This window comes from Canis aureus, chromosome 21 (assembly GCF_053574225.1).
Source record: "Canis aureus isolate CA01 chromosome 21, VMU_Caureus_v.1.0, whole genome shotgun sequence".
Lineage (NCBI taxonomy): Eukaryota > Metazoa > Chordata > Mammalia > Carnivora > Canidae > Canis > Canis aureus.
The window spans coordinates 2,844,573-2,864,980 of record NC_135631.1 but is presented as its reverse complement, the minus strand read 5'-3'; the positions used below and the strand labels follow the sequence as shown (position 1 = coordinate 2,864,980).

General features: G+C 62.2%; 1 protein-coding gene across 1 annotated transcript in view; it reads left to right on the top strand.

Annotated features, from left to right (window-relative positions):
• MACROD1 (mono-ADP ribosylhydrolase 1) overlaps positions 1–20,368 on the top strand; it is a 150,887-nt gene extending 130,519 nt beyond the window's left edge. Inside the window, 7 exon segments of the mRNA XM_077862154.1 lie at positions 6,668–6,697; positions 18,556–18,672; positions 19,066–19,187; positions 19,296–19,326; positions 19,506–19,579; positions 19,884–19,965; positions 20,231–20,368. Of these exon segments, the coding sequence (XP_077718280.1) occupies positions 6,668–6,697; positions 18,556–18,672; positions 19,066–19,187; positions 19,296–19,326; positions 19,506–19,579; positions 19,884–19,965; positions 20,231–20,268 (494 nt within the window). The 3' untranslated portion in view covers positions 20,269–20,368.
• Positions 20,369–20,408: the final 40 nt, after the last annotated feature.

Sequence of the window (20,408 nt, the reverse complement as noted above, 5' to 3'; positions counted from 1 at the left end):
AAGTGGTAATCCTTGTTCAAGTTTATTCTTGTTCTGTTGTTTCTACTGTCTGCCTCCTGGATAATGAGCTCTGTGCCAGCAGCGCCTTGCCCAGCTGTGCCCCAGAGCCTGGCACATAGTAAGGGCTGGACGTGTATTTGCCAAATGATAGAAGGCTGAGATCCAGCCTCCTGAGGACGGGTGGAAGGGAATAGGCCTGGCCCAGGGGCTGGGGGATTGAGGGGAGCAGCCCCCACCTCCCTGAGCCTGGCTGGAGGTCTCTCAGGCATTGGAGGAGGCCAGGACAAGGTGTTGGGAGCAGCGGGCAGGGCACATGGCAGCGATAGCAGCAGCCTCAGCACACAGAGGGGCTGTGACGGGCTCAAAGTCACCGCTGCGCCTGTTCACCCAGCCTCTCCCCGGCCCAGTAACCTGCTCAGCGCTTTCCTCAGGTCACTGGGTCTCCTCTCCAGCACCCAGCCCCCACACAATGCCCCCTCTCCTCCCACATCCTGGCCTGGCAGATTTGTCAGGGAAGAGCCTGGGCAGCTCCTGCATGGCCTCCTGCCACTGTCCTTGGACCCGCCGCGTCCCCAGCATATACACACACCCCAAGCCAGGTCCTGCCTCCCGAGGGCCCCTAGGGTAGGCTCTTCTGCAGGTCTTGGTGGGTGAGAGCCTGGGCTGCAGAGCCGGGCAGACCCCTGGATGGCCCCACCAAGTGACTCTGGGCATAGCCCCTAACCTGGTGGTTCATTCAGTAAATTGTTGGTGGTCACCTGCTGCGTACGGGGCCCTGTGCTGGTTGCTGGGGACAAGTAGGAATGACAGACACAGCATTGGGAGGCCAAGTAGCAAGCACTGACCCAGGCAGTGATGCTGGAGACAGTGATTGACTGCCCCCAGGAGCCCACAGATAGCTGGGTGCACGCCTGAAGGCTGGCTCTAGGGGTGGGGGATGTAAGGGTCTCCTCCAGGCAGAGGTATCAGCCCACGCAAAGGCCCTGGGGCTGGAGGACATGGAGTTTGAGGACCTGGAGTGTGGCTGAGGGGGAGATGAAGGAAGAGGTGGAGAGGAGGAGTCAGGATGCTCCACGCTAGTGGCCGGTTTTTTTTTTAAGTAAACTCTATCCCCAACGTAGGGCTTGAACTCACAACCCATAGATCGAGAGTCACACGTCTACTGACTGAGCTAACCAGGCACCCATAGGGACCAGTTCTTTATCCTGGGAGCAAAGGACAGCTTTGGGATGGTTTCGTCGGGAAACTGAGGGTAAAACAGAATATGCTCAAATTTGCCTTATGAGAAGATTGTTCTCTATGGCTCAGCTCTCGGCTGTAAAATGGGTTGGTGACATGCCTTCCACACAGGGTGAGGGTTAAGGAAGTCAGCGTGAGTTGGAGCTTACCCAGCCTCGGCCCGGGCGCTTCTGCCACCATGGGCCCTTTCTCTATCAAAATATGTTAGACAGAGGATCACTTAAATACATAGAACAATTAATAACAAACAAAAAAAATGTATGTTAGAAGCTGATTTCATGACTTTGTTGGCATAAACACAAAAAGTATTAACGTTATATACTAAAAATAATTTCAAACTAAAACTTCATTTACTCTTCTGATTTTATTTCTAATTTTTTTAAAGATTATTAATTTGAGAGAGAGGGAACGCACACTTGCACATGCCCGAGGGGGAGGAGGGGCAGAGGGAGAGACTCTCAATCACCCCATGTCTCACTCCGCAGAGGCGGGCCTCCATCCCATGACCCTGAGATCATGACCTGAGCCGAAACCAAGAACTGGGCATTCAACCGACCTGAGCCACCCAAGCACCCCTCCATTTCTGATTTTAAAAGAAATTATGTTGGGATCCCTGGGTGGCTCCATGGTTGAGCACCCGCCTTCGGCCCGGGGCGTGATCCTGGGGTCTGGGGATCAAGTCCCACGTCAGGCTCCCTGCATGGAGCCTGCTTCTCCCTCTGCCTGTGTCTCTGCCTCTTTCTCTGTGTCTCTCATGAATAAATAAATAAAATATTTAAATAAATAAATAAATAAAATCTAAAAAAAAAAAATTATGCTTTAGTGGGTTACTAAAAACATTATGGGCCCCAGGCACAGGCCCACTCTGCCCTGCTCAACCCTCAAAGCCGGGGCCATTCTTTTAACGAGGTGCTGCCTGGCAGGGACAGGAAGGGTGGGTAGCGGGGGCAGGTAGAAGAGGAAGAGGCACCTGTGTGCCCAGAGCCTCCGAGCTGCCCCCCACCGCCCCCTCCCTCCAGCCTGCTGAGCAGCAGGCAGAGCCAACCTCAGCCTTCCTTCCCCTGCAGAGTGCTCCTCTGACCCCTGCAGCTCCTCCTCCTGCCCAAGGAGATGCTCAGACTCCGGAGGCCCTCACACACTGCCTGCCCTGCCTCTCCCCGCCCTGCGTGCCTTGTTGTCCTCCAAAGGTGGGCTACTGCCTCCCACAAGCCTCAGCTCAAATGCCACCTCCTCTGTGAAGCCCTCCCAGTCTCCGGGCTTTACCGGATCTCGTACCTCCCTCACCTACCCCGTTTAGGGCCAGGAGCTCCTGAGGCCCAGGGACTGTGTCTCTACATACTTGGTGGCACGTGGCAAGTGGCTGGCACATGATTAAAGTGTTCTGTGTGGAGAGTGAAGAGGGGCCAGCCAGGTCCAGCAGCTGTTGCCTGGGGCCTCCTCTGACCTATAATGACAGTGGCCAAGCACCAGGGGTCTGGTCATCTCCCCTTCCCTCCGCAGTGACTTCACGCCAGCCCCTGAAGCCCCAGGCTGTGGATGCTGGGGCATTAACTGGGGAGCCACCCCCCACCCCCCGCTGCCCGCAGGATGCAACTGTGGGGCGGGGGTGGCGAAGGGGGTTCCCCCAGAGGAGGTACTCCAGACCTGAGAAGGTGTGAAGCAGGGGAAGGTGGCATGGGGGCCATGCAGAGGGGCAGGGAAGGGAGGCAGAATGTGTGGAGGAAGGGAGCAATGTCCCCAGAGGCCCAGAGGGCCCTGTCAGGGGACAGAGGATTTGACAATGACTGGCATTGAGGGGTATGGACCTCATTTCCACCCTGAGGTCACAGGCCCGGCACTGAGGCTCAGAGCCAGTTAATCATGTCCAGTAGAGCATGGTGCAGGCATGTCTGCGACTGGGGGATGGGGCAGGATGGGACCACCTCACCTGCCTGGGGACCAGCAAGCCCACAGGGTGAAAAGATTGGGAACAGACCCCCATGGCTCCCAGGGTGTATGCATGCTCTGGCCGAGGAACCTGCGTGCCCCCACACCCACCCTCACCCCCACCCAAGCCAGAACAGGCCCAGGCCCCTTCCCTCGGTCCCAGGGCAAACGAGGTCTAAGCTCAGCTCACTCAGCCCCTCAGGAGCTCAGAGACCCCTGCTTTGCTGGGCCATGGGGGGGGTCCCTTGGGTGGGGCCAGGTCACAAACCGGGGCTTCCTTGGAAGCCCAGTGCCTGCCTCCACGGCCTGCAGCTCCTTGCCCATCACCACGCACATCACAAACATTTTCAGACACAGGGAGCGTGTAGGGTTGAAGGAGGATGCTGACTGGGGCGCCTGGTTGGCTCAGTCAGTGGAATGTGCGACTCTTGATCTCGGGGTTGTGAGTTCGAGCTCCATGGTGGGTGTAGAGATTACTTAGAAAAATAAAATATTGAAGAAGAAAGAGGAGGAGCAAAAAAAAAAAAAAAAAAGAAGGAGGAGGAGGAGCACACGGACAACCAGCCGCAGCCATCGTGGGTCCAGTGCCTCCCCTCCCCCATCCCTCTGTGAGCCTATCTCCTCCTCTGAAAAATGGGCTAATGACCAGTGTGATTTAGAGCTTAAGCCAAACTGAAGGGAGCCTGGTGGGAACAGCAGAAGGGGAAGGAGCTGGAGACTCGAGCAGGCGTCTGGGGTGGGGGAGAGCCGGCCCTGGCCTGGGGAACAGGCAGGCCTGGAACCACCCTGCTCTGGATGGGCAGATGGGTTGCTCCCCTTTGTGCTTCCCTTTCTCCCCAAGTCTCCAGGCCATTCCCTCGAGCAGCCTGGCCCAGCTGCGAGTGTCTTGGGCAGCTTTATGGGGGGCACTCTGTGGCCAGGCTCCCAGGGGAGGGGGCCACACAGGGACTCAGGAGAAAGAGGAGGGTAGAGCTGGGTGCAGACTGCTGGCTTGTGGCGCTTCCCTTGAGACTGTCAACCCCATGGGCTACAGGAAGCAGACACTGCAGACCAGCCTCCTAGGACACTCGCTGAGCTTGGAGACAAGCCAGTGACCAGATCTTCGGGGCAGCCCAAGACAGCCCGAGTGCCAGCCCTGCCCACCTCTTCCCGCCTGGGGCAGGTAACACCGGCTGGCCACCCGGCCCACCCTTCCCCTGGCTCAGCCTGGCGAGTCCTTTCTGCCCGGGGGCCACCTTCCTTGTCAGCCCCTGGATGTTCCCGGCCTGGTGGACATCGGAGCCATTCACCCCAGTCCCTTGACCTAGGCGGATCTGCACACGGTGGGGTCCAAGGGATGCCAGGCAGGTGGGGTTGGTCCCTTACCAACAGGGGCCTACAGAACAGCAGGTCAGCGCCCCTTCCCCTCCCGCCCCTTCAAGGCTCACTGCCAGCACGTTTGGCACCGAGCCTTCTGTGAGCAGGAGCCAGCTCGTTTGTGGCTGGTGTTAATTAAGAGAGAGGTGGGGGGTGGGGGGGACAGGCCACGGAGGGCAGCTTCCGACAGCTGCCAGGACTGCTCTGGGCCAACCCAAGGTGCCCAGGCCTCCCCTGTTGGCTCCAGGGCAGGGTCGTCCACGTGTCCAGCCCCTCCTCTCTGCAGCCCAACCCTTGGGCTAGGGGTTGGGTCCAGACTGCATTGGAAGGGCCTACTGTGTGGAAGAGTCAGGCCCCAGCCCTTGCCAGGGGGAGAGCAGCCTCCGTGCCTTAAGGTCAGCCTGCTCTGTGGCTTGACTAGAGTCAGACCCTGTTCTGATCCTGCCACTGTCACTATGCAACTCAACCTCCAGCCTCAGGTTCCTTGTCTATAAAGTGGGAGCCATAGCACCTCCCCTGTGGCTTTGTTATGATAGGAAGTGGCATCCTTGGTGCAAAGCAGGCAGTCCACAGACGTGGAAGCATGCTTTCCTGGGGCAGCGGCCTCACCCAGAGCCGTCTGGGAGCCGGCTCCTTTGGGCATGCCTGCATCTGCCTGGGTGTCTCGCTGGTTCTTCTCATGCTCGGGCCCCAGTGCCCGGCTGCCTTGCCGCCTGCTCAGCTCTCCCTCCTCCCACATTCCCTGCAGCCCCCAGCTCTGCTCTGGGAGCGCCCAGCCGCTCCTCGCCTCTCCATCTTAATTAGCTGCTTGTATTAATCTTGCAAGTAACGTGGCAACTTGCAGCCCTGGGTTTTCAGGCTGTGGAATTAATTATTCCCCAAGCGAAGAGCTGTCAGCTCTGGGAGACCAGCCACTCGGAGCCGCCCGACACCACTTAGCAGGTCCACGTCTGCGCAGCACCCTAGGTGGGCAGCCCAGCCAGCCCGGAAGGGGCCCCACTCCTGGCCTGGGCTCTGCTCCATGTCCCTCCTCCAGACCCCTGAGGTAGGTGGGGTGCGGGAGCAATGGAGGAGTGGCAGGCCCTGCCCCAGAGCCGGGACTCCTGGGGCTAGAGGGGGCCGAGGCACAGCTGGTCTCCCCACCTGGGCAGCACCTGCCCCATCTCGCCCATCGCTTACCCTGATGAGCACCAGCAGTTAACACAGATGCGACTGCGTGGCCAGAAGCTGCAGCCCTGGCTGGTGAGGGGCACTGACCTGCACGGCCCTGACAGGCCGGCGGAGAGGCTGCCAGCTTCACTTTGCCCTCACATGAGCCCCGTGCGGAAGCAGGGGAGGCAGCCGGCCAGGCAGAGTGAGACGGACAGGTTGGCCCCAGCAGCCAGCAGTCCTGCTCCAGCCCAGAGAGGGGGCGGGGGGCTGGAGGAGCCGAGGATCCCTCCCTCTCTCCCTCGACTTTCACACCAAGAGATGCTCTGTTCTCTCCGGGGGAAACTGAGGCACAGAGCAACGTGGTTCAGGTCACCCGTCTCTTGAACCACGTTTGGTCCTGTCCCAGGGCTGCATGCCCTCACCGTTCTGCCCCGGAATGTGGCCCCTATGTCACACATGGTCCCTGTCATCTGTTGGGTGCCCCCCGCCCCGGTTCACAGGCTCATGCACCCTCATACACACTCATTCCCTGGACAGTACTCAGCACAGGTGCACAGATTGTTTTCTAGCGGCTTCTGGTTGTGCCGCTCCACAGCCCATGAGCTCCTAGGGCAGGGACAGGCCTGACACAGATGGGCCTCAGGAAACATCGGGTCATCAGAATGAATGAATGAGGGGATGCACGTGGCCACAGGTCTTCTGCCCCCCCAGCCCCTGCCCTCAGCTGTTTCTGGGGTGGGCAGCTGGGCCCCTGCCACCCTGCAAACCCCAGGCCCATCAGGAGCCTCGGCAGGAGAGGAAGTCCCGGCCTCCCCCACCCCCCTTTATCTGCACCTGCCTCACAGAAGACCCTGTGCCCAGAGTCTGAAGACCCGGGGACCCCGGCCCCCCTGTGCTCTGGCCCAGCTGCCAGCACCCCCACCTCCCCTCCCCACATGCTGCTGGCCCACCCAGCTGACTAGCCTTTCTCTCTCTCTCTCTCTCTCTCTTGCAGCCAACAGTTCCCTGCTCGGAGGTGGCGGTGGTAAGTGGACCCTGTCCGTGGTGCGGGACTCGGGCTCAGGGGGGTAGGTTCCTGAAGTCTCTCCAGCCACGGCTGCTTCTCCCCTCTGGGCCTCCTTGTGCACCCCCCCCCACCTCTGCAGCCTTGCCCGTGGCCCCCACCGTGCACCCACCGCTCAGCCTGGCCTGGCCTGCCATCACTGGGGACAAGCTGGAGCCCATGGTGGCAGACTTGACTCCCTGGCTGCTGGGCCACCTGCAGGGCCCCACCCTCTGAAGAGAGGCCTCCTGGCCTGCAACTGGGCGGAAGCGGGGGGACACTTGAGGGTTAAAAGGGACTGGGCCCAGGACTGGGGGCTGCAGGTGTGGTAGGAAAAGCTGGGCCCTCTGGCGCCAGTGTTCCCACCTGGAAGGGGAGGACAATCTGCTCCCCAGCCTCGGAGGGCCACTGCACTGCCGGGACAAGGCCTCACAAAGGCCCGGAGGGCTCTGAGCAGGCGTGAGCTCGCTGTCCGTGACCCCCCCGAGGCAGGGATTCCGGCAGGACCAGGTGAACAGAGGTGGGAGGTTAGGGTGCGCCGGGCCTCCAGGGATACCGCCCATAAGGTCGGCAGGGGCAGGGTGGGGGCAGCGCCATGTCCCCAGTGGGGGCCTCCGCTGGCCAGTCCCCCCCGGGCAGGCTCGGCGGCCCGGCCTGGTCCCCGTCCCCGCTGGCTGGGCTGCCCGCTGTCTGCACAGGCAGCAACGTGATTGGTGAGCCGCGGGCCAGGGGTTAATGCGCCGTCGGATAAATCCCGGGGGCCGTGTTTACAGTGGCAGTGGCGGGGCCCAGGCCAGGTTTTAAAAGGGGGAAAAATAAAAGGAGCATTAAGGTCAGGAATAAATAAAAGCAGCGCTAAGAGCTGTCGGTGACCAGCGGGATGCAGGACGCGTGGGGGGCGGGGGTCTGTGGCTGGTGAGATTCTCCTCCCTGTCCCTGTGGAGGTCAGAGCTGTCCGGGAGGCTTCACAGAATGCGGGGCTTGGCCGGGGCTGGGGCCCAGCTAGAACCTTCTGAAGCCTGTCCCTGCGGGAGGCCTCCGCAGCCTTAGCTGATCTGACTCGGCCCAGCCTCCTGTTCATTCACCCCCAGGGACTGAGCCCCATCCTGCGTGCAGGGCCCTGAGCTGGGTGCTGGACCACAGGGGCCTGGTCCCTGCCCTCCCCGGGCTCACGGTCCAGGGGTCCAGATGAGACCATCCAGGGTGCTCTGCGCGGTGGGGGCCCAGTGCTCCTGGAAGGAAGGGGTGCCTATGCTGGGACCTGAGGGATGGGTGGACAGCGGCAGAGCAGTGGGCAGGGGTCCAGGGAGTGGGGACAGCACAGGTGACGGCTGGAAGTGAGGGAGAACGTGGGGCATCTGGGGAGACGAGGGAAATGGGAGCGGCAGCCCAGTCACGGGAAAGGAGGCAGGAGATGAGGCGGGAGCCTCCCAGACCCCATAGGGAGCTGGATTGTTAGCCGTTCAGTTCTGGGAGACAAAGGACCACAAAAAGGTGTGGGCCTTTTGTTATGTTTTTGGTTTTTTTTTTTTTTTTTAAGATTTTATTTATTTATTCACGAGAGACACACAAAGAGGCAGAGACACAGGCAGAGGAAGAAGCAGGCTCCCTGCGGGGGAACCCGATGTGGGACTCCATCCCCAGACCCTGGGATCACGCCCTGAGCTGAAGGCAGACGCTCAACCCCTGCACCACCCAGGCGTGGCACTGGCCTTTTAAACCTAAAGTAAAAAAAAAAAAAAAATAATAATAATAAAAAACAAACCTTAAGTCAGGCCATCACCCTCTCCTGCTCAGAGCTCTGCCAGGGCTCTCCCCTCGCTCAGAGCCAAGGCCAGGTTCCTACTGGGGCCCACTGGGGCCCACCAGGAGCCCGGCCACCTGCCAGACTCCCTCACTGAGCACCAGCCGCCCTGCCTCTCCTTCTCAGGCCTGGGCACAGGCTGCTCCCTCAGCCCAGAACCCTCCTCCCCAGCCTGCCCTAGTGCCTCTGTCTCTCAGAGCTGCACGTGCTGTGTAACTCACCCATTATGGTCACTGTGGATCCTCTGAGTTCCCGCTGAGAGCAAAGGCCCACAGGGCCATACTGGATCTCCAGCAGCTGGAACTGGGTCTGGCTCCTATACTAGGTGCTCAATTAAATGGTTGTTGAATGAGGGATGCCTGGGTGGCTCAGCGGTTGAACATCTGCCTTCGGCTCCAGGTGTGATCCTGGAGACCTGGGATCGAGTCCCACATCGGGCTCCCTGCATGGAGCCTGCTTCTCCCTCTGCCTGTGTCTCTGCCTTTCACTCCATGTCTCTCATGAATAAATAAATAAAATATTTAAAAAAAACGTTTGTTGAATGAATGAAAAAACTACAGAAAGGCAGGGTGGCCTTATGTGTTCCGTGAAGGACTTGCTGGGGAGGGCAGTGGGAGCCTCTGAGGTTTTAGGCAGGACCTCGCTCTGGGAGGTCAAAGGGCACCTGCTCTTGCCAGACTGAGTAGGGAGGTCTAGAGAGGGGTCCTCCAGCCCCCCTTCCGGCAGCACTGCGGTGGGGAGAGGAGACTGGAGCAGGTCCCAAGGGCTGCCTGTCTGATACAGAGATGGATGGGGCAGGCAAGGACCCAGGAGGAAGTGGGCCTGGAGTCTAGCCTTTTAACGCCGCCCAAGATTTATGGAGCAACTGCGAGTGCTCACTGGGGCTGTCACTCTGCTAATGTCATTGGAACAAGGTGGAGGTGGCAGGGAGGGGACAGTGGTAGCAGTGAGGCTGGGGCTGTCTGCTGCCTGCCTAGGGCTGGAATAGAGATGGCCCCAGACCTCTGAGATGTCCTCTGCCCTCATGTCTGCCACCTGTGCCCCCTACCACCTGTTGGTCCCTCCAGCCTTACCACTCCCATTCCCCGCCAGCTGCCTGGGTGGGAGCCACAGGCAGGAGCAGCCTGAGACTCGGTGGCCCAGGTCCCCATCCGGGTCTACTCTGACTGAGCTCTGTCTTCCCATGGGGTCACCTGAGGTTTCTCTCTCTTTTCCTGAGTCCAACCCCACAGGGGTTCAGGCCTCTACCCACTCCCTACCCTCCTATCACCACCCATCCACCTGCCCCCCTCCACCCCCCCTCCACCCATCCACCTACCCCCCACCTCTCCACCTATCCCCTCTACTCATCCATCTGCCCTCCATTCATCTATCTAACCCCTACCCATATACTCTCTCCCCCTCCACCCATATACTCCTCCCACACCCATCCATCTACTCCTTTACCCATCCTCCTTCCTTCCCCATCCAACAATGTACCTCCCACCCACCCATCCATCCATCTCCCCCTCACCCACCTATCACCTACCCACCATGCATCAGCCAGGAGTGGCCTGCCCCAGCCACTGTAAGCTGTGCTGACCCTTACCTGCTCTATAGCTTTTTCCATAGCACTGATCCCCTTTTCGTGGACTTGTATTCTGTTTATTCCTGTTGCTTGTCTCCCCACTAGAGTGCACTAGAATGCACTCTCCTCAGGGACCGGTTCTAGGGCTTTCCAAGCCGGTTTATGGGGTGGGTGGATCGTTGCACCCTCTGTATGCGGGGCACTGCCTGGAGATCTGGCACCCAGGTCCAACAGCCCTGCACTGGGGGTGGGGGAGGGACCGCAGGCAGTAATGGGGGGCAGGGTTGCGGGGAGGGCAGCTATGGCTCAGAAGGAGGCCTGGGGGGACGCCTGGGTGGCTCAGCGGTTGAGCATCTGCCTTTGGCCCAGGGCATGATTCTGGGATCCAGGATCGAGTCCCACATCTGGCTCCTTGCAGGGAGCCTGCTTCTCCCTCTGCCTGTGTCTCTGCCTCTCTCTCTCTGTGTCTCTCATGAGTAAATAAATAAAATCTTAAAAAAAAAAAAAAAAAAAAGAAGGAGGAGGCCTGGGGCCCAACCTGCAGGGCATTGGTGAAGCAGCCCAGTTAGTTGTTAGATGAGTGTGTGTGTGGTGGTTCCAGGTGCAGGGGGATTGCGACCCCTCAGGAGCAGGAGAGGGAGTCAGTCTGTGGCAACCCTGCCCTCAGTGAGAGCCCCATGGGCTACTGGGGCCAAAACACTTAATCCAACGAGTCCAGGACTCTTGGGCCAGTCTCACTGTAGGGCTGGGTCCCCACTGGGCCCCGGGGCCAGGGTAGGTGGTTCTGGCCACACAGTGAGTCTCTGGGAAGCCCCCCTCCTCCCCCTCCCCTTCATCCCTCCCCAGGGCTCTCTCTGAGCGTGGGCAATGGTGGGGACCCAGGACGGGCTCTGCCCTCAAAGAGACCCAGTCTGGTAGGAGGCTTCCCAGCAAAAGGGACATCTGACTCCAGTCCTGAAGGATGAATAGGAGTTCAACGGGTGCAGAGGGATAGAGGGATAGAGAGGCCTGGCAGGTGGAGGGTGCTGGGGGAGATGGGGTGGGGACCCGATGGGCTGGAACTGCCTCCCCGCTAGACCCCCAGATCCAGAGATGGGGGGCACCCTGCTCATCTGCCTCCCTCCTACCTGCTGGAGAGACTTTCACTGGCTCCATAGACATTTTTTTAAAGGCAGGCCCTGCTCCCATTATATGGTAAGAAGGGAGGCGGGCCCTAAATCAGGATGGGGATCGACAGGGCCCTGACTCGTGTCTCTCCTGTTTATTAGGACTGAAATGTTTACTCGGCGATAAGGAGTCCGCTTTCTCGCGGAGCTTTGTGCGCTCTTTTTCAATTACCCCTCGTCTTTCTCTGCCACTTTTGCACTAAAGGGATAATAAATGTATCGGAGCGTTTCAATTATTCATCTAAATCATGACTGCGCCTGCCATGGCCAAGCTTTAGTGACAGATTAATTCAGGGCCGCCTTCGGCTCACGCGGCCACCATCCCGCCCGCACGGCCGGCTCCCCAAGGGCCTGTCCCGAGGGCTGGGCGGGCTGGGGTCAGGCAGGGCCCAGCCAGGTCCTCTCCGCGCCCTGCCCCAGGCCCACAGCCCACCCCGCGCCCCGGCTCCCCCGCCCAGGCCCGGGGTCTCTCCTACCTGAGAGAGGCCAGGGTGGTGCGGCTTCTGCCACAGCCCTCACCTGGCACAGGGCCTTTGCACGTGCTGCTCCTGGGCCCAAGGCTCCCCTGCCCTCCCCCCGCCACCACCCCGCCTAGTTCCCTCCCTGGCAGGGCAGCCCCCCAACCGTCACCCTCCTGCTGTGTTAGCTGAGGACTCGCCATGCTCTGCCACTGTCCTGGGTGCTGGCACTGGCGGGCCCTGCCCCTCCTGGGCTGGCATTCTGTCACCATGATAGCCACACTCCCGTCTGTGAAGTTATCTAAGTACCAGCCGCCTCCCCCACCAGACTACCCTCCCGCCAGTCACGCACAGGGTGTCTGTCTGTCCATCTCCTGGTCACGGGTGCTCATGGAACCTGTTTGTGGGCCAGCTCTGCCCAGGGCCCTTGTTCCCCTGGCCCGAGCACCTGTGTGTGTGTGTGGCCCCTCGGCTGGAGCAGACCCCGTGGCGCTTGGCCCACCCCCCCCCTCCCTCCCCCCCCACACAGATCCAAGGCCCTGGTGGGGGCTGTGGCACCACCCCCTTTCCTTTCTCCTTCTGTCTCTCACTTTTCCTTTCTGTCTCTGTCCGTCTCTGTCTCTCTCTGCCTCTGCTCTGTCTCTCCCACCTGCACAGCATCTCTGGGCTGCTCCCCAATTCTCTCACTCAGGTACCCACTCTTTGTTTCCCCTCCTCCCATTGTCTCTTCCCCCTCCCTGCTCTCTCCTGCTCTCCGGACCCTCCTCTGCTCAGAGCCCGGCAGGTCTGGGGCATCAGCAAAGCCACGGAAACATCCAGGCCTCCTCTTGTGCCCAGTGGCTGCTGGTGGCCGCAGCCAAGGCTGGGCTCAGCGGGCAGCCTGGGCTGGGCTCGGGGGAAGCAGCGGCCCCAGGGCCGAGCACCCAGTCCCCAAGCTAGTCTAGAGCCCCACTGTGTGCCAAGGGGTGGAGGAGCAGGGTAGGCTGTGCAGGGGAGGGGGCCCTCTAGCCTGAGCTGAGCAGACGGGGCAGGAGCATCTGGTGGGGAAGAGCAAAGCCCCCCCAGCCCCTGCACACCCAGGTCCCAGGCCACAGCATCCCTGCTCAAATCTCCCCCGGCAGCAGCAGCAGCATCTCTAGCTTCCTCCACCGCTTCTGCAGATGCAGCCTCCCCTTCCCTTCCCCCTCCTTGCCCTCTGCCCACCCCAACTATCCCTGTGGCCCCCCAGTCCTGGCCTGAGCCCTCCTCCCCCAGCTTCCTGAAGCCACAGCGTTTTCTCAGGGCCTGCTCAGGCTCTGTTCCGATGCCACCTCCTCAGGGGAGCCTTCCCAGCTGCGAAACAAGGCCCACTGACTCCCACCTCCCTTCCCTGGCGTCCAGCTATGTTTTCTCCCAACTCATGGCTTGCAGCACCGAGGCAGAGCCCCACCACCCTGCAGCACCCCCCTCCCCGCCAACTGCGCAGGTGGGAGAGATGCAGAGGCCTGGCATCTAAGGTGGGGACTGGAGGGAACCCCAGCCTTGCTTGGGCTGGAAGATTCTATTTCATGGACTCGTGGGAGTCATGGGAGGTTTTAAGAGCAAGGGAATGAGGCTTCCTCCCCTGAGGAAAGGCCCTGACCTTCCTGCCCTCGCTCAGCTGGTGATGGCGGTGCGAGCAGCTGTCCTGAGCACCCGGGCCTCGGAGCCAGGCGTCCTGGAGCCTCTCCTGCAGGATCCTGGGTACCGTCACCACAGCACCCTGGGGTGTACCATCAACATTTCCATTTTGCAGATTACAAAACTGAGGCACCAAGCCCCTGGAGGGAACTGTGCTCCCCACCCCTACCCCGCACAGGCCCTGGGAGGGACAAGGGTCTCGGGCCTCTGGCGGGGCTCCAGCCTAGGGCCCCCGGGCCCGCACCCCACCCACGGCAGGCAAGATGCCGCCAGGCCCCTGCCTGCAGCTGCCATGGGGATTTTTAATAACGGGAGTGATTTTTGCATGATGAATGAGGCGCTGCCATTGTGTACATAATGAAGCCCTAATGTTTTCAAATCCCCATTTAAGGAGTTGATCTCACCCCGTAATGAATTTCACATCACATCGTGGAGTTGTTGTCCATCCATCTCCTCCCTGGGGTGCCCACCTGCCTTGGCACTGCGAGGGTGGGCTGTCTCCCCCAGTAGGGTGAGCCTCACAGAGCTGGGGCTAGCACCAGTTTGGTGATTGCGCAAGTGACTGGGAGGGTGTGGGCAGAGGTCAAAGGTGGTCCTGGCAAAGGGGCACCCCGTGAGGTTGAGCCTCCCAAGGCTCAACTGGGGCCAGGGAGGAGACCGGAGAGCAGAGGTGGGAGTGTAGAGTGGACAGAGGGAGGAGGGGGCACGAGGTCCCTGGGGTGGGTCATCCTATCTGGGCTTCATGACCGGGCTTGTCTTCTACAGGATTCAGGGCTTGGAGGCTTCCCAGTGGCTTAGGCATCTGCCCCGACCCAGCTGGTACCCTCTTGGGGACTCAGTTTCCCCATCCTACTAGTGGGGCCAGGCCCCTCTCATCCCTGGCATTTGGGGTCTCTCTGCAGGGGGGCTGAGGCCCAGGCAACAGCTGCAGGCAACACCAGGGTGGCTGGGGTGGGGGCCTCTCGCCAGGCTGGGCTGGGGGAGAGGTCTGGGCAGAGTGGTCTCTGGGGCCCACACCCAGGAGCCTTCCTGCGCTCAGGAGGTGCACCCTTCTCCCAGCCCCCTCAGGCTTCAAGCTCACCCCCTGCCGCCCCAGCCCTGTCTGCCCAGGGCTTTCTCAGTGACATCTCCACCGGGTGGCGGCAGCATTTCTGTCCCTCAGGCAAAGGAGGCCCCCCAGAACCTGATGGCTGAGCTGCCATCTGCCTACAGAGGCGGTGACTGTGCCTTAGTCTCCCCATCAAAAACAGGTGACATGGGGGACAGTATGATAAAGTGCAGTGTCTCACTGAGTGTTCACGCCAAATGGGGAGGGAGGTGCCATTACTCTGTAGAGGTGGGGACAGGGAGGGGGAGTTGCCCAAAGCCACCTGCAGGCTTATAGGCGGGATTTCCAGGGAAAGAAATCCCAGAGGGGGCACACGGGGTTGGGGGGGATGAGACCCCCAGGGTGGCAGAGGGGGATGGGGAAGTGGGAGGATGGGGTCCAGGCCCAGCGCCCCTTAGGGTCTCTTGCCCCCTGGCAGGGACACAGCAGCCCCCCTCTCCCCCAGGCCACGGGCATCCTCTTGTTCCTGTAAATAATTAATTAGTCCCTGCTTGCTTGTTTGTTTAGCATGAGGAATGCTCCCCTACTGAGACGCATTTATTGCTGAATAAATTTAAATATCTAATCTTCCCTTCATGAATATTACAGCACCCTAATAGCGGCCAACATATCCTCAGCGCCTTGGCAAATGGCCCCCATAGGAGCCTGCCTGCCGCCCGCCTTTGCCAGCGCTGAGAGGGCCTGACTCCAGCCCCTGCCCTGTCTGGGTGTCCTCCTGACCCCCCAAGCTCCTAGGAAGGGGTGGGCTGTGAGCTGAGGCCCCCCAAACCCCTGTGAAGTGTAGAGGCTGCAGCAGGAGAAGGGGGGCCGCAGGGGGCTCTGCAGCAGGGTGCCTGACCTTATTTAGGGGAGAGCCTAGACCAGGACAGAGGACAGACAGGGGCCCCAGGGCGGAGGACAGACAGGGTCTCCAGGCAGGAGCAGCATCTGACACACTCAGGCCGTGACAGAAGAGGTCAAGGAGGCAGACAGACAGTCTCCCAGGCAGCCTTGCTGGACAGGACAGAGGTGGCTGGTGGTCTCTGCGTGGGAGCTGCTGAACAGTCACATGGGATGAGGGACCCCAGCCCCCTGGGCAACCAGAGTCCAATGAGTTGAGGCAGAGAGGGGGACATGAGCCCTGCTGCAAGGAGGAGGGGTGTGCAGACAGCAGGACAGGTTTGGGAGCTTGGGCAAGGAGGGAGGGGAAGCCAGCCAGGGCGAAGGGAGGTTGTGGGGAGAGAAAGCCTTCTATGGTCCTAGAGGAAGTAGAGCAGTCCAGCTGTGTGACCCTGGGCGAGTCTTTCATCTTCTCTGTGGCTCGATGTCTTTTTCTATAAAGCAGGGAAATTTGTAGCACCCCCCAGGGTGGCTGGGAGGACCGACAAGGGGGAGTGTGACCCGCTTAGCGCCCAGCAGGGCCCCACAAGAGGCTGCACAGGCTGGAACTCCTGAGCCCCAGCCCAGCTGGGAGCCTGAAGGGGACCGGGCAGGGGCTGAGGAAGGACGCAGAGCGGCCCTTAGGGCAGGCTTCCAGGGAAGGGTTCCTTCGGCCCCATCAGAGAGACATCTGAAGAAGGTGCCACCGCCCCACCAACGGGGATCAGCCTCCCCGGGAGGGACTCCAGGGGGCAGGGGTTGAGTTGGAGGCTTGAGGTTTGTTTGGATATGGCTAAAGGTCCCAGGGAGGGGATCGAGGGTAAACTGGTAGGAACTGAGGTCACCACCATCCCACCAGGCAGCCCCAGGGTCATGCGGATGAGACCCCAGGCAGCCTCCTCCTGTGGGTTCCAGGGTTCAGCTTACCCCCACCTTAGAGGCAGGACATAGCCAAGGGAGCCGAGCCAGGAGAGCTGCCGTTCCTCCGGGCAGACAGGTAGCCCCTTGACCTGTGGTAGCCCTTTGACGTGTGGCTAAGGACAGCAGGCTGAGGGGCCCTTCTGGCACTGAGATGTTAGAGCGACAAGGCCGGCGTGCGGAGAGGGAGGGGGCCAGGCCGTACTTGGTCTTGATGGGGAGAGGGGTGAGGCAGGGGTGGGGCCCAGGGCCTGCCCCTCATCTCTGCCTCCGCGGAACAGATCCCCCAGGTCCCCCAGGCACTTGCATGGCAGTGCCGAGCCCTGGCCCTGGCCTGGATGCTGGCGGGGGTGCTCCGGCTTCTGCTGGCTTGGATCCCCTCCTCCCCCTCATGCCCCTGGGTCAGCCCCAAAGGCCTGGCCGCAGGCCTGTCCACCTCTGCAGGAAACATTAAGTCCCGGAAACACAGATCTTGCTGAGCTCCACTTCCGCACAGCATCCACGGCAGGCCAAGGTTGTCTGCAGGGTGGACGGCACCGGAGATGGCAGGCAGCTGGGTCCAAGTGGCTGACAGCACTGGGGCAGGGCCCAGAGACCCCGGGAGAGCCAGCTCACACCCATTCCCGCACATGCCTGGATACCCGCCTCCCCTCACAGTCCCAGGTGTACACGTGGAGCACATCCTCCCACTATCGCGCCGTCCTAACAGCCTATAGCACGTCGCTTTCACCCACACCAGGCACTGGCTTAAGCACCTTACAGAAATTAACTCAATCCTTCCAAAAGCCCTACGAGATGAATGTCTACTATTAGCCCATTTTATAGATGGGGCAGTTGAGACCCAGAGAGGTTAGGTGATATGCTCTAGGTCACACATCTGTGACTGGCACAGCTGGGACTTGGGTCCAGGCTGCCAGCTCCCCAGCCCCCGCTGTCACACAGCGTGCCTGGAATAGACACGCTCGCTGCACATGGACACTGCACGCTTGCTCCAGGCTGCACACCCATGAGTGGCACCTGACAGGTAGCTCAGTGGCCCTGCCTTGGGTCCCAGTCTCGCCCCCTCCCCACCGGCCACAGCTGCCCTTACCCTTCCCTGCATAGGAGAGGAGGGTAGGACCAGCCCCAGAGTCCTCCCAGGGCTCCCCTAGTTCCTCCACCCCATCCATCCCACCCCTGGGATGCTCTAGGAAATCGCCTGGTGCCAGCTCCAAGTGAAGTCACAAAATTAGGTTTAATTGGGCCCCACGGGGCACAAGAGAAAAGAGAAGAGGGGGTGGTCCAGCTGGTGTCCCTGGACCTGTGCCAAGACACTGGGGCTGGGGCTGGGGCTGGGATTGAAGAGGAAGGGCCTTGGTTTGCGCATCTGCAAAGTGGAGAAATGGGGTTTTTCTCGTGCCGCTGGGCATTGGGAACACCGGTCGTTGCTGGTGCCCCAGGAGCTCCGGCGCAGGCTGCGGTGCCATCGGGGCCATCGGGGCTGCGGAGCTGCCCGAGGCGGTCACTTCCTCCCCGCCAGGGCGGACTCCCCTGAGGAGGGGTCCCTGTCGCTATTTCCAGACGAGGCCGTAGCCCCTGGGGGGGACCAGAGCCGAGCCCCGCCTTTCGGCCGGAGGCGCATCTCCTCCGAGGTGTTTCTGGGGCCGCTCCCCAGGGTTGCCGCCGAGGCCCGAGCCGCTCTCGGGTAAACAAGGAGCCGCTCTCGGGTAAACAAGCCCGGGGCCGCCGCAATTAAGCCGGAGGCGCTAACGAGGCAGCTAACGAGCGGGGCGCGCCCTGCTCCACCTGCGTGGCCGGATCTACCTGCCCGCGGGGAGCGCGGAAGCGGCTGGAAGACCCGGGCGCCGGGCCCGGCCGCGTCTGCCGCTTGTAATCGGGTGACCCCAGGTTCCCCATCTGTAAAGTGGGTCCTAGAGTTAGCGGCGGCGGGGAGCGGCCTTGCCTTGGGGGGTGCGCGGTGCCAGTCCCGCGGCGCGTCGGGGCGGGAGCCGCAGGGAGACCTTCCCCCGGGCCGGGCTGGGGCGGCGGACTCGGCCTGGCGGAGCCACCCCGGCCCCCGCCCCGCGCGCGCCCCCTGCCGGCTGCCTCGCGCCGCCTCCCTCCCGGCCCGCTGCGGCCGCCCCGCGCCTGGGCTTCTGCAGACGCGGAGCCGGTAGGGCGGGCACCGGTACCCGCGAGTGGGGGCCCGGCCTTGGGGCTTGGGAGCACTCTGTGCCTGGGCCTCCGCCTTCCCTTCCGTAGAATGGGCTCAGGCGAGGCGTGGGGAGCCCCAGCTCACTGCCCCCTGCCCCCTGCCCTGCAGTGGACGGCTGCATCCACCGGGCCGCCGGACCCCTGCTCACCGACGAGTGCCGGACCCTGCAGAGCTGCGAGACCGGCAAGGCCAAGATCACCGGCGGCTACCGGCTGCCCGCCAAGCGTGAGTCCCGCCCGCCCCCCCGGCGGCGCGCAGGCAGGGCACCTTGCGACTGCGGGGCAGGGGAGCAGCCGCCCTGAGCTGCTGGAGGCCTGTCAGGGGTCACCTCCTAACCTCGTGCCGGGAGCCGGCCGCTCCACGCATGGCCCGAAGCCGGCGGCCTCAGGGCAGTGCCTCCGCTCACCCGCTCCGCCCCGCTCTCAGCGGGGTCCTCCGGGTGTGGGGGGTGTGGGGAGCGGGCCCCGCGGGCCTGCCTGAGCTCGAGGGCACACCTGTGTCCCACATGGATGGGGGTCCTCCCCGGGGACTCCCGACTTGGGGAGGGCCCAGGCCGGCAAGGGGAGAAAACCTCAGCCCCTGGAGCCCCCGGCCGGCCTGACCCCGTCGCCTCCGCAGATGTCATCCACACGGTGGGGCCCATCGCCCACGGAGAGCCCAGCGCCAGCCAGGCTGCCGAGCTCCGCAGCTGCTACCTGAGCAGCCTCGACCTGCTGCTGGAGCACCGGCTCCGCTCCGCGGTGAGGGGCCGGGGTGGGGCGGCCGGAGCGGGGAGGAAGGCTCCCGGGGGGCGGGGGGCCCGGAGCGACTCGGTCCTCAATGCTCCCCGCCTTCCGCCCCCGCCCCAGGCTTTCCCCTGCATCTCCACCGGCGTGTTTGGTGAGTTGCGGGCGGGGCCGGACTAGGAAGCGGGTGAGCCCGGGTGCAGGGAGGGGCCGGGCGGTGGGGCAGGAGGTGGGGCTGCACCGGGCAGGTGGAGTTGGGCGGTCCCGGGCGGCGAGGCTGGGGGGCCAGAGGCCGGGCTCCGGGGGCTCAGTCCCGCTCCGCTGGGTCTCCAGGCTACCCCAGTGAGGCGGCGGCGGAGGTAGTGTTGGCCGCGCTGCGCGAGTGGCTGGAGCAACACAAGGACAAGGTGAGTCCTGGGCCGTCAAGGAGATCAGACAGGGGTGGGGGTAGGGCGCATGCAGGTTCCGCTGACCAGCCGGTCTCTGGCCGCACCTTTCCTTCCCTTGGGACCCGTTTACTCGTCTGAGCCCAGCGTGTCCAGCCAGGGCGGTGGAGTGCACACCATGAACCCCTTCTGTGAAGGGTCTATGGCCCCTCCACCCCCCCCCCCCAGTCAGACAGGTGAAAACCTGCCCAGGTGGGGGTAGCAGTAAGATGAGGCAGCCAGGTTGTGGGTGAGCCCTGCCCAGGCTAAGCAGGCCCCGGCGCAGGTGGACCGGCTCATCATCTGCGTGTTCCTGGAGAAGGACGAAAGCATCTACCTGCAGCGGCTCCCCCAGTACTTCCCAGTGGGTAAGCACCCCGCGGTGCCCGCGCTGGGTCAGCCCTGCCCCTCCCCCACCCACCCAAGGGCAGGCTCTCACTGTCCTCTGCCTTCCAGCCTGACGGCACCGCTGCCCACCCTGCCCAGGACTGGTAAGCAGGGCCTGACCTGCCACATGGCTGCCCACTAACCTGCCCACTAACACACCGGCTCACCCCCACGCAGGAAAGCCAAGAGGGGAGGCTGGGGGAAACCCACCAGCCACACTCCCTGACTCTTCCCCTCTGCCCACAGACTCCCCTGGGCCTACAGGACCTCGCTCTCAGCTCTAAGAGGTCCCCGAAGCCTGCATCTGGGCCTGGGCACCCTGTTCCTTCCCTCAGCCCCCTGCCCTCAGGAGCCTCCTAATAAAGACCACCCTTGTTGCAGCGACTACCGTCTAAGTGCTGGCTGGGGAAGGACGTGGCAGCCC